Source organism: Parasteatoda tepidariorum, chromosome 5 (genome assembly GCF_043381705.1).
Source record: "Parasteatoda tepidariorum isolate YZ-2023 chromosome 5, CAS_Ptep_4.0, whole genome shotgun sequence".
Classification (NCBI taxonomy): Eukaryota; Metazoa; Arthropoda; class Arachnida; order Araneae; family Theridiidae; genus Parasteatoda; species Parasteatoda tepidariorum.
Window position 1 is genome coordinate 50,153,708 of NC_092208.1, and position 13,430 is coordinate 50,167,137.

A 13,430-nucleotide genomic window follows, 5' to 3' on the forward strand; every position below is an offset into this window, starting at 1 on the left:
TGATGTTCAGAAGATATCCCCACCCCCTCTTACTCCCACTGGTTTATGGACAGCCCTGCAGGATTCATGGTGTCAATTATCTCTAGCACTACTTCACATATTGATCGAATCCATGCCACGTCGTGTTGCGGTACTTCTGCGTGCTCGCGGGGGCCCTACACGATATTAGGCAGGTATACCAGTTTTTTTGGCTCTTCAGTGTATTTTAATTAATTAGATTAATAAGAACTTTTTTCGACCATTACTACAAAATAATTTAAACTGTATATTAAAGGTTAAGTAGAGAAATTGTCGCGTTCTAAATTCCTCATCAATGTCCAACAATATATATGTTTTTTTTAAAGTTTCGACTTTTGTTGGCTACCACTGATAAATGTTTCTCGCCCTAAACTCAAATGTTAAAGTGTATGTACAATATAGGTACAATGTATTACATCCATATAATTGGCAATTATTAAAACTGCACCAGTACTGAGCAGTTTTAACGCCTCGAAAGGGATAAGTACCGGAGAAAATTACTTGATTATGGTATATTTTGATCATCATGACCGCGAGCAAGACTATCTTGCCAAATGATACTAAATATATTTAATTTTTATTCTGATGGAACGAACTACGAAAATCGTGTTTTGCTTAGTCTAATAATGTAGTAATAAATGAAAAAAAAAACGCAATTATTTAAGCCCTATTGATTGCGTCGGTATATACCTTTGTGTTTTAAGCATAATTTCGTAGTATTGATTAGTACTAATTTATTTATTCTTTAATTCACCCTGTACCTGAAACTATTATTCAGCTAGTTTGAAAATAAAATTGAAAATTTATCTATACATGCATTTAATATTAATTTTTTCAGAGATCTAATATATCTATTGTTTTAACTTTCAACTAATATAGAGATTTCAAAAATAAATTTACTAGTAATTCAAAACATTTTCTTATTCACAATCGTTTCTTCCTAGTATTAATTTATAAAATACAAATTGACCAAAACTTCTTAAACAATGCTAAAGCCAGTAAATACAAAATAGTTTATCTCACAGTATAACTACACCACAATCAAATAAGGTAATTTTCTGAAAACGCTACATCAGCTTTGGCAGATTTGCTCTAGTAACGCAATTGATTAAGATAAATCAATTGTCTCCGATCTTTACTCCTAATTAAGACGCCCTAATTCTCCTCTGACAGTGTCAAAGCAGATGCTTTAAGAAAACCTCTAACATTAACATTCCCCCAGCTATTCTTTTTTCCTCTGTCAGCTACGTTAAGATAATCGGCGTTTATTTTAAATAAATATTTTGATTTCCGAGATTTCACTTTCGCTAAACTTTCTCTAGTATAAAAGTTTCTTTTCTTAGGATAAATTAATGCCAAAAGCCGTGGTGTATCAGGGACAGAGCGTTCGCCTTCCAATGAGGGGAACTTGGTTCAATTCCCAACGATGGCTGCTCGATACGAATTTCGCAGCAGGCTCGCACCGACTACAGTGCTGACGTAAAATATCCTCAGTATAAGACGATTCGTGGGTTAGAGTCCTCTTACCGTCAGGCTAACCATGGGAGGTTTTCGCAGTTTTCCTCCCCATGTAACGCAAATGCGTCCTGAAAAAATCCTCCTTGAAAACAAATATTTGATTCAGAAATTCGCTTGTCTTCAGGATTGGTACAGGACTAGCACTAATTTTGTGACTCTGATTAGCATACTAAAGAATTTGTAAGTGTGAAAAGAGGGCCAGATTTTCCAATATGTTTGTGACTTCGTGCGGATCCCAGTTAGGTTTTTCTGTGGTGGATTGAAAGTAATGAATGACTTGACTTTAAGAGGACGCCATACTACCGCAGAAACGATTCCTCATGAATTCTCTTTCAACTCCATAACTAATTCAAAACTTAAAGAAGTAAAAATTTAATTCAGACTGAACTTAAGCCATGAGTTTCAATTGCTGGAGGAAAAAAAATTTAAATATCAAAATGCAACCAAATTATTGGAAGAGAACTTCTCCATTATGTAATCGTAAATTATCCTCTAATAATTTATTTTCATTTAGATATTTTTAAAGTTCCTTTTCAGTATTTGAAACATCATCTAGCTTTGACTGGACTCACATTTTCTATACTTTAAATTTCAATACTTTAAATTCGTGGAGGTGAAAAAGAATTTGCAACAAAAAGTTTCTCCCTTGATATGGTATCCTCTTAACTTGAGGATGCAGATGTCTACATATAAGAACAGCTTATTTCACCAAATTTTCACGCCATTTTTTGACCTCATTCACGTGTGCTATTTACATCTTATAGGCTGCTTAAATTTAGCTGGAAGAAAAAAGGTAAAAGTTACTTGAATATTTCAGAATGAGCTCGTTTCTAGTAAATATTTTGATCTTTAACTCAATGCAAACCTATCATAAAGTCAATCATTAGATAAAGCTGTTTCCTATAAGTAGGCAAAGGAAAAGGTCAACGGTGAGTTTTTAAATCTGAACAATGCTAGAAATTCGTGTTTGCGAAAATGGACCAAGTTCAAAATGCGTGTTGACAAAGATGGACAAAGTTCAAAATGCTTGTTTACGAAAATGAAGACAGTTCGAAAAGTCAGGTTTACGAATATAGACACGGCAAAAAAATGCGCCTTTTCAGTTATAAACCCAAATTCAACAACTGAATGAGGAATTGCGAGCCAACTTTTTCTTGCTTATTTAAACACTAAACATAATCATTACGGGGCAAATCTCGGACTTCGGCTAGGTAAATTACAGATATAACATTTAAGGCTATATCTTGGCATTCAGAATTCTAAACAATAAATAGAGTTTCAAAACTCTTTCCTGCAAAGTAAATTTACAACCTCTATTGTAAATTTGTAGCAAACATGACAATCTTGTAATCTATTGACTTTATGACCGTAGTCTAAAAAATACCATTAAAATTGAATGCTGCATTTATGTCAATTTATGTTTTGTTTGTGATTATAAAGTAACTACAGTTCTTTTCTATTCAATTAAAAATGTAATTAATTCATGCCGGTGTGTAAACTCTGAAGTCCGTACTTCATACATCATGTGCATCAACACAAACACCAATTAGATTCGCAATCGTTGGGAGCTAATCAAACGAATTTCGAATCTGATTGATGCACTATTGAGACGTATCGTGCGTATAGTGCATAATAGGGCTCTATACAAATAATACTTAGTAAACTGGTGTAGACTTTTCATGAAAAATAAAAGCAATAAAAAACATTTTCAGTCCCAATTTTAGGACCCCTAAATAAGTACTGTACTCAAGGCCTCCGCTACTCTTTCGTGGGCTCTAGTCATATCAGTTATTCCATCTTTAATTAAATTTAATTGTGAAAAACTTACTTAAACTGAACCAAAAAATATATAGAGAGACCTATATTATTTGACTGAAGTGCTTCATGTTCCTTTCAAGTATAGTTTTTTATAAAAAAATCATAAATTCAAGAAATGTAACAATTTTGTCGCAGTATTTTGGTATAGCATTAAGAATAAGTTTGACATAAACAATCTTGAATGATTATTCTTATGGCAATGTTGTATGATTTTTTTGAAAAAATTTATTCATTGCACCAACTACAGTTCTAATTCTAGATTCTTTTCCATTTCAGCATTTTTGACAACAGCATATCCTGATGACTGGCAAACTCCACTAAGCGTTTACTATCAACTTCAATGGTTGGGCATGAGCATAGCATACTCTTTCAGCAACTATTTCTGTTCACACATAAAAATCTTAATATTAGCTGTTTCTTTGGCTGTTTCCATAATTCCTTATACCATTCTCGAATTCCGTCTACACCATCGAAATCATGTGCAAAATAGGACGGACATGCTTTAAAGATAATTCAAAATATTTTCAAAAAAAAGCGTAAAATATTGCTGTTTTGTCAAATCAAGGAGATTATATGAACAAAAATATATTATGTAATGTAAAAAAATTTAAAGAAAGAACATCTGTATAACTTTTACAGGATTTTCATGAACTAAGTTGTGATCTTAAACACCTTTTTTTTCAACAAAAAAAGAATAAGCTGATTCGTTTGTGCAGATATTTAATTAAGTTACGAAATTAAGCACATATCTTTCGTTCTAAAGATTCATATTTTTTAAACAGATTTCGAAGCCTGATCCTAAAAATAGTTAGCGATGAGCAAAATTTCGAAGAATTATTATACATTTCGGAAAATCTTATCTATGCCACCAAAATTAAATGCAAAATAAGACAGACATGCTTTAAAAATAATTAAAGTATTTTTCAAAAAAAATTTGCCAAATATAGCTGTTTTGTGCATTTGTCAAATCAATGTAATTATGTGAACAAGAGTTTTAAAAAAAACTTATGTAACATTGAAATAATTAATTTAAAAAAATTTTATAATTTTTTATCAGATTTTTCCTAACTAAGTGGAAATCTTGAACATTTTTTTAAATATGCAAATTCGTTTGAGCAGTTATTTAACTAAGTGATGAAATTGAACACATAATTTTTCAGATTAAAGATTCATATTATTTCTGTATATTTAGAATTCTGATCCTTAAAATAGAGGGGAGGGGGAGCACAATTTCAGAAAATATGATATAAATAGTTTTGTTTCGGTGAGAGGTAGAAATTTTGGGTCCACCAGTGGTATTTTCAAGATGATATTCATCTGTTTTCCGTTATATGTTATTTCATTGCAAAAACAATTCATAACAAATACTTATTGCCTTTAATAATGAATGAATTTTTTTTACATAATGAAAACTGCACAATTTTCAAATTTGAAATGAATTGGCGAAATATTTCTTTAAAAATTTTAATTTTAGATACAACTTTTAATTAAAAGCCTTTTTAAAAAGTGGTAAAATATCAAGAAATATTCAACAGATTTATTTCCTATTTTAGACTGCCATTTCCACTGGAAAATTTAGTTTTAAACACATTGAAAATATTTGTACTTTATTATTCATATTGTTTCCAATAATTAATAAACATATTAGCTGAGAAAAATGAGGGACTGTATTTTGTAGAAAATGGGTCATTAATTCAAAAGTTATTCAGACATTCAAAATTTCTTGGTTATGAGAAAGACTTTAAAAATTACGGCTAAAATATGGAGCAAAAATAACAATGTTATGTATTAATTCTAACTCATATGAGTTGTGATCAAAAACAGGTAGAATTTAAACATTTCGAACAGAATTTTTTTGTTGCCGAAATAAAAATATTTTCAAACAAAAATTCTACCATTCGGGAGCCATATGAATCAACTTGAATGTGTAAATCATCATATTCAAAAATAAAGATGTGTATATATAAAATGTAATATCGCAAATATTGCGACGAATTCGATTATATTTTTAAGTTGTAAAAATTTATTTGAATAAAGAAAAGAAAATATTTTATCTTGGAGTTTATCTTTTCTTAGCTTATCTTAGAGTTTACTTTTTCATCACCGAAGTCAAGCATCACTGGCTGCGTTCAGTGTGTGGCGGAGTAACCACTTTTATCAGCCTGCGAAAGGAACGAGGGTGTGCGGTGTGTGCACTGGCAAATATCTGGACATCCAACAAACTAAAATTATATTTTGCCATTAAATAAATCACAAATAAAGCTTGCTATTAGTCGTATGTCATTTAAATACACTCTGATTCATAAAGTCATCGCAAAAGTCGCATTTTGAAGTTTAATGCTGTAATTAATTAATATTTTTGGCTAATTAGAAGATATAGCAAAAAAGAATAAATTGAAAATCAAAAAAGATAATAAGGCACTGGAGCTTGTCTGTTTTTTATATTTTGTGCTCTTACCTAATTTAAATAAAGAATTAAACTAAAATGACTTCTAGGAATGAATGTGTTGGTGTCGATTCAGTAAAGCAGTTGCCAACGCGTGGTCCTTACAACCTTTAAAAAATTAGAGGTTGGGTACCAATAGCGGATAGATGCCCCAAACGTGTAGTGTGCCAAAAAAATGGACCACCCAGAATACCTTTTGATCTACTGATTGGATCTTTGCGTTCGAGGACTCAATCTTAATGACCTTAAATATGCTAATTAGTAAATTGATATATTTATATATATCAGATGATATTTTAAGTTTCGAAATTAGGCACAAAAGCGCACTTTATCTGAATAAACATATCTTTTCTTTCCGATAGATTCGGAATTCTGACCCCCAAAATATAGAAGGTAGGGAAATATAGTCCCAATAGTTTGATCAAGTAAGTGGTCCGAAATTTGAACCCTTAATGCTAATTTTACTTTTTTGCGTATTTCGCAATATCTCGAAAACTTTTAAGGCAAATTGAAAAATTTTTGCACACAATTATAAAATTCATTTATCCAAAAATAATGCAGTGCCAAAAGTAACTTTTAGTAAATATTTATTATTTTCTATTATTTTTTTTAATAATGGTCGAAAAAATTTAAATTGTAAGGTATAAATTTTTTGCATCATTTCAAATAATATAATTTTACATAGCAAAATACAAAATTTGAGCGAAATCGGTCGAATAGCTCCTGAGAAATCGAATTTCACATAACTGAATTTTTTGAAATTCAGTTTCTCAGAAACGTGAAGATCCGTTCACTAGATCAAAAGTTATTCAGGGTAGTTCATTTCTTATTTTGTGCACTGTACGTAAATTATATATTTGAGTACACACATTTAAGACTTAGATCAGTTAAATCTCTACTCCTAAGTCTCAATATTAAAAATAGAATTTCTTTAAAAGCAAAATTATTTTATCTAGGCTTAAAAGTTAAATAAAAGTCATTGCAAGCTTAAGTTCATTTTAATTACCAAATAAACGGTAAGCTAACTAATAAAATAACTGTAAAATAACTGGTAAGCTAGAACTTGTATCGTTGGTTGCTATGGTGATATTATAGAACAACTATGTGTAAATAAAACGGGTTTTTTTTTTCTTTTTATAAAATGGAGTCAGAATTAAATTTTAATTAATATAAAGTCTTGCAAAATTTGTGGCAAACAAGGATGTGATATTAAGTAGAATTTCTAATTTTATATACAGTATTAATAACGTATTGCAAAAGCAACGGAAAATTATTGATAGGTCTTTTACATGATTATATAACCAGACTTTAGCTGACACAAAATCAGAAGAAACTGAAAAATTGGTTGGCGCTAAAGTTAAATTCAAAACATTCAAAAATAAAGAAAGAAGAACTTCAGAAGTTAGATAGCGAATTATTAGATGTTATGCTGTAGTCAGATAACATTACCGAAAAAAAAATTGAAAATGAAAGCAAGAGAAAATTCATCTTTAAACGTAGAACAATCTAATCAAAAAGTCAAACTTTCTAAAATTGAGCTTGTCGAATATGACGAAAGTATAAAAAGCTGATTATCATTTTGACCAATGTTTAAGAAAAAACATAAATATTTAAATTTAGATCCTAGCGATAAGTTTTAATATTTTATACAGTGTACAGTTGACAATTATCGTACAAGAGAACTTGTTTTAAGTTACCAGGCAACAGCCGAAGATTACATGTAAGTAATTGAAAGTTTTAAAAATAGATTCGATAAGGATGAAGTTTCAGTTGAATTTTACTTTAAAGAACTTTTATTCTTAGTGATACAAAACTCTAAGTCTAAAATATCTATTTCACTTTCTTCTCTGTATGACTAAATAGAATCAACTTTAACACTGCATATTCTTTTGACTTAGACAAGTTTATAAAAGTTGAAAGTTTGTTTTGTTAGAGCAAAAATGCGTTACAAATTATATTCATTGACCTGCATAATTAATAATAGAAAATAAGTTCACAAGTTCATCAGCTCATCAGCAAATAAGTTTGTCAGTTTCTCAAAGTTACTACGTTGATTTTTTTATTCATAAACGGTGCCATTGAGATAATCACCACATTTTTTTAGCTTTTTTTTAAATGTTAGCATATGTTGTATTAAACATTTGAATAAAAAATTCTCAATGATACCATACTAAAATTTAAGAGACATAAATGAAATCCACTTTCACTTGAACAGTGTGAGTTTATTTTTCTTGCATGTTGTCTTCATTTTTGTCTGTACAATTTTAAATCTTGGAAAACTTAAAATTCTACTTATTTAAAAAAGCAGACCTGCTGGTTGCCAGAAAAGGCCATTAAATATACAAAAGCTGATTTATATAGTCAATTGAGTAAGCAGGGTGTTCGTTAATCACCGCTCTTAATTTATAATTTTAGAATCATTACCAAAAACTCGGTAAAAACAGTTTCTACATTAGTGATCTCAAATTAAAATTTAAACAAAGAAAAAAAGAACTTTCTCAAAATCTGACGATGTCGCACCGTCAGTCCGGTACCACAAACATCATTTTCGATTCGTATTTCGCCGAATTTATCTGGTGTGGAGGTACACAGATTCTATTCATGATAAATTTAGACGGTATCTAACTGCTATTAGAGAATTGTGTACCTAAATCTGAGGATATTCAAGCTTAATGAGGATATGAGTTGTTGTTTATTTTTCCTTTTCTTCCTGTGCTTACTCCATTAATTTTTATTTCGATTCAAAATGCATTTTATTGGGTATATTAATTTTGCTCATATTAGGCTCATTGCAATTCTATAAAGTTTTGGCTAATGTTTTGTTGAAATTTTCTAATGTTTTATTGAAATATCATTATGTTTTGGCAGCCATTCCTGTTACCACGGTGTTCCGCTCAAACAGGAGTGGCTCCAAACGTAAGTCGCCAATTTCGCCAAGGGGCACCCTCAAGTATATTTTTACCAGTACGTAAAGTACATTTTTAAGTTTTTAAGCTCGTTATTTTGTCAAGGTGGCTGCCGCAGAGAAGATGGCTATGAAGAGAAAACGAATAAATCTGAAGAGACAGTTTTTATAAAACAACATTTATTTAAAATATCTACCATACATCAACAAAGCAAAAGTTAATTGCAATTCTCGTAGCGGGTTAGTCTAGAGCTTAAAATAAAACAATTTTTTTTCATGAACTCGTTGTACTGTTTTTCTATTAAGGCTTATGTTAGCTGGATATTTTTAGGACTCTACAAAGGATCTTAAAAATGGTTTACTAAGCCTGAAAAGAAATATAAAAGTTTATGAGGGAATGTAACAAGACTTTAAAATTTATGGTGTCATTCTTTTCCATTTAATGCAAAGAGTCGGTCGCTAAATAAAAATTGAGCAAAGGTGATGTTTTTGTGCTCAAGCAAACAACAAAGCTTGTAATTTCTCACCCAATTTTAATATATCCTCGCAACCAAAAAGCTTTAGTTAAATTAGCTCAAGTATATGTAAATGGAAACAGATTTAAGCTCAAAAGGCTTAAAGTTCAGCTTTCTTTGCCTTAAGCTGGCTTAAACCTGCTAGTGGAAGCTAGAAACAGGGTATTAGATAATAAGTAAGGTTTTGAAAATTATATTAAAAAATATTTTTTCGAAAACCAGCGAAATAAACTAATTCCCTAAATTAAAAGTTACGAATCCGTTTTCAGCTTTTATTAGACGCGTTTAGAAGAATCGCATCCACCGTAATATATACAATAAATAGTTATTAAATTTAAAACGCCAATAAAAACTAAAGAAATAAAAAGCTTAAATATGAAGTATGCTATTTTCCTACCATTCTTTGTATTTTAAAGTTTTGTACAATCTGATTCTCTCATAACTATTTGACAGTCTAATAAATTATTTTGAAATACATTCTATTCAAATATGTCAAAAAACTTTACATTTAAAATTAACATGTAAATAAAAGATAAAAAGATATTTCGTTTCAAATGCTTAATATTTTAGTAAGTGGTTAAAAATTCTGATATTAAACATAGGCGTTGAAATCAGTTAATTTTAAGTTTGACGATATGCACGACGATATGACATTTGACGATTTATATTACGATATGACATTTCATGCTATATATATATAATTATACATGTCAGGGCTCAAAAAATATAGTGCCGACGCACCCGAGACATGTATTTTTTAGAATTACAAACACGGTCGGGCATGTAAATATTTTGCTATGATAGGATGGGTGAAATACGCGGCACAGAAAGAAAAGAAAAAAAAATAAATTCAATATCGATTATGTTTGATAAATGAAAACTATTGATTTATGTTGAAAAGATAATTTTCTGTCAATACCATGAAGCATGAGCAAATCGTACCAGTTTGATTACCTAACTATACTTAAACATGGTTTTATAGATCTCCTTTCAACTTCTATCTGTTTAATCCGTATATCAATCATGCTTTGATGTTTTCTCTCCCACCTTTCCTAATTAGAATTAATTAAATTTCACAAATAATTTTGTTTATTATTTGCTTAACCTCTAATGTACATACATGCATACATACACATTCCTCTTCACTCTTATTGGAGCATAGGGCTTCTATCATAGCTTTCCATCTCACTCTATTTGTGGCCAGATATTTTGCCTCTCTCCGTGTCTTTCTTATTGTTTTCAATTCGTTTACAATCATCCTGCGGGAAACATTTCAGGTCTTCATCTTTTTTCATTGCCCTGAGGGTACCAATAACCAATCAGAAACTTGCTTTAGGTAAAAATTTTCTGGTTTAAGTAAAACATGACCAATCCATTTCCATTCAAGTTGTTAAATTTCCATATGAATCTGTCTCTGCTTTTCTTTTCTAAGGATTTCTGCATTACAAATTTTATGGAATCACTTGATACGCAATATTCTTCTTGAACAGTTGTTAATAAATATTTAAAGTTTTTCCATGTTATTTTTATTGCAATACCATGTCTCAGATCCGTACAGTAGAACTGATTTAACATTAGTTTTAAAAATTCTAATTATTGTTGAATTTGATATATTTTCATTTTTCCAGAATTTATTGAGAATAGTGAAACTTCTTCGAGCTTTGTTTAATCTATTTAGTATATGTTCATCAGTTTCTCCTTAGTTGTTAATTATACTAAGACATTTTAAAATGTATTGATAATGTTTTAATTCTAATTCTGATGTAAATATTTTTTTTTCAATATAATTTTGCATAATTTGCAGCTTGAATGATATTTTAAACGTTAATACCCTGCACTTTTACTTAACTATATAGAAAATTTGATATGACAGGGTTTTTTTCGCGTAGTATACACTTCTGAACTCTCTTTCTTTGTTAGAAATTAAAAATACAGTAAGGAAAGTAAGTTCAAATTGAAAATATGCATATTGTTGTAATCAAAGATACTAACTAAACTCGTTTGTCATATGTATCAAAAATTATATATTTCTTGATCTTAGCCCCTCAATAAATAATATATTAACCCCTCAATTAAAACCTCTGATAAGCAAAGATTAATTTTCGCGTAAACTTTACGTTTGACTTCTCTAAATCAATAGAATGAGAGTAGTAATTAAAAAAAGATTAGTTATTGTCTTAATATTGTATTTTTTATGGAAAAACTTATTTAAAAAAAGTGATTTCTGGAGGTACCAAAACACTGAATGCAGTTATTTTTATTAAAAATGTAAAAAATATGCGAAAATGTTTCTTTCGGAATAATTAAAGGAATTTACAGCAACAAATAATAGTTTGGGCATTCCTTAATTTTACTCCGTTAATAAGATGAATCGACAAATTAATGCAACTTGTTTTCGTTGCCACCGAAAAAGTATGTATTACGCTTACTTTACCTCATCTTTACTACGTCACTATCAACTATGACATTGTTATCTACTGCTAGCTTTTCTATATTTCTACTTTTTAAAATGTATTTGGCAACACAATTGCATCACATATTTACAAACATTGATAATTGATAGATAAAATACGAATCAAATTACTCACTTCAAACAGTTTAAATTTTTGCAGTTCGTAAATTAAGGAAAATACATGGTTGTGTATGAGATAGCAAATGAAACTTAAAAGTTCAAAAGATTGAGCGTTTCATTAGGTTTAACATTTTCAGAACACTTTTTTTAAAAGCTGTTTTCGCGTGTTAGCATGTTTTTATGTTTATGCTTATGTATATACTTGTCCATTTAATGCATTTCCTTAAATGAAATTTTCATGATAATACCTATTTCGTATTAGTTTTACTGAGAAATCTACGGGGAGATTTCTGCATCGTGATCTACCATAATTAATTTATAAAGGTTAGTGTATTCTGAAATATTTAGATCTTGTTTTATATTCATGTTTTATTTTAATAAATTTTTTTACGGGCATTGTATTGATTGACAATAAAAATCAGAATAACTTCGAAACTAAATCGTTTATAAACTACATACTTAAGGATAAAAGTGAGCAAGAATAAATGAGAAAATGATTTACATCGAAATTTAGAAACAAAGACCATCAAAATAAGAAAAACTAAACTATTATTTTAAGTAAATGGACATTTAGGGAAGATTTCCGTATTATGATCTGCGCAGACTAATCTTTAAGTCTTGGCAACTTCTGGGCAGCTTTCTTAAAATAAAAAATCACATAAAAGGACCAACTCGAAGAGTATGTATTTGTACCCCTGGCTTTTTCATTAATAAAACCACTTGGGATGGGGGTTTTTTTTCCTTTAAAAAAATCAGGGTTTTATGAACTTTTATTTATATATTTTGTTTTGAATTTCTCAGCTTGAATCTACATTGCTTATGTCGGTCTTTCTAATTCAGGGTTTTTTTAAGTTATAAAATTAGGTTCAAATTAGAAAGATAGTTCAATGTTACATTTTAATTGATATATTTCAAAAATATCTAAACACTATTTGGTAGAATCGGTGTTATAATGGCAATTTTATATCATAAGAAGAATTCTAACATTTTCGGAATTTTAAAAAAACAATTATACAGTGAAACCTCCAGGAAAGACCACCTGTATTTACGACTGAAGTTTAGAGAAAACAAACAAACCTTTTCTCATCTTTTAGAGCTAATTAATTTTTATTATATAAAATTAAATGCAAACTTAAACAAAAAACATAATTGTTTTTCTATTTAGAATAGCTTTATCATTCATAATTAGTACATTTGTTTTTACGCATAATTATATCAGTTAGTATAATTTTTATAGAAGCTAAATTTTATTTTTCGAACCGTCTTTTCTTGGTGCCAACAGAAGTGGCATTTCTGCACCAGGAAAATGACTCCAACTAAAATGAAAATTGTTAGTGAAAAATCATGTACCTTCAATAACAATTTTGTTGTCAATGGAGGTAAACTCAAAGATCGACTAAACTCCATCAACAACCATTTTACTGTGGAACAGAGAGTCGTCGTTCCAGAGAGGTTTCACTTTAACTTGAAGTGTCACAGGAAATTCATCTTTTTTTCTTACTGCATATAGTTAAAGTTCTTTTATTTTTATAAAGCTTAAAACTCTGTTTAGTGGATGAAAAAATTATTAAAGAGATGTATTTTTGTTGTGGGGCGTTACAGGAGTCTGTCCAGACATTTTGTGAAAGGTCTGTTTTT

General features: G+C 29.6%; 2 protein-coding genes across 8 annotated transcripts in view; both read left to right on the top strand.

Annotated features, from left to right (window-relative positions):
• Positions 1-5,407, top strand: part of LOC107456509 (protein unc-93 homolog A) — a 138,491-nt gene extending 133,084 nt beyond the window's left edge. For both annotated transcript variants that reach the window (XM_071181444.1, XM_043049602.2), the window contains exon 5: positions 3,631-5,407. In XM_071181444.1, the coding sequence (XP_071037545.1) occupies positions 3,631-3,860 (230 nt within the window). In that variant the 3' untranslated portion in view covers positions 3,861-5,407. The remainder of the gene's footprint in view (positions 1-3,630) is intronic.
• Positions 5,408-11,748: 6,341 nt separating this feature from the next.
• LOC107439366 (putative uncharacterized protein DDB_G0282133) overlaps positions 11,749-13,430 on the top strand; it is a 51,725-nt gene continuing 50,043 nt past the window's right edge. For all 6 annotated transcript variants that reach the window (XM_043049546.2, XM_016051935.3, XM_043049554.2 and 3 more), the window contains exon 1: positions 11,749-12,116. The gene's annotated coding sequence lies outside the window, so the exon portion shown is untranslated. The remainder of the gene's footprint in view (positions 12,117-13,430) is intronic.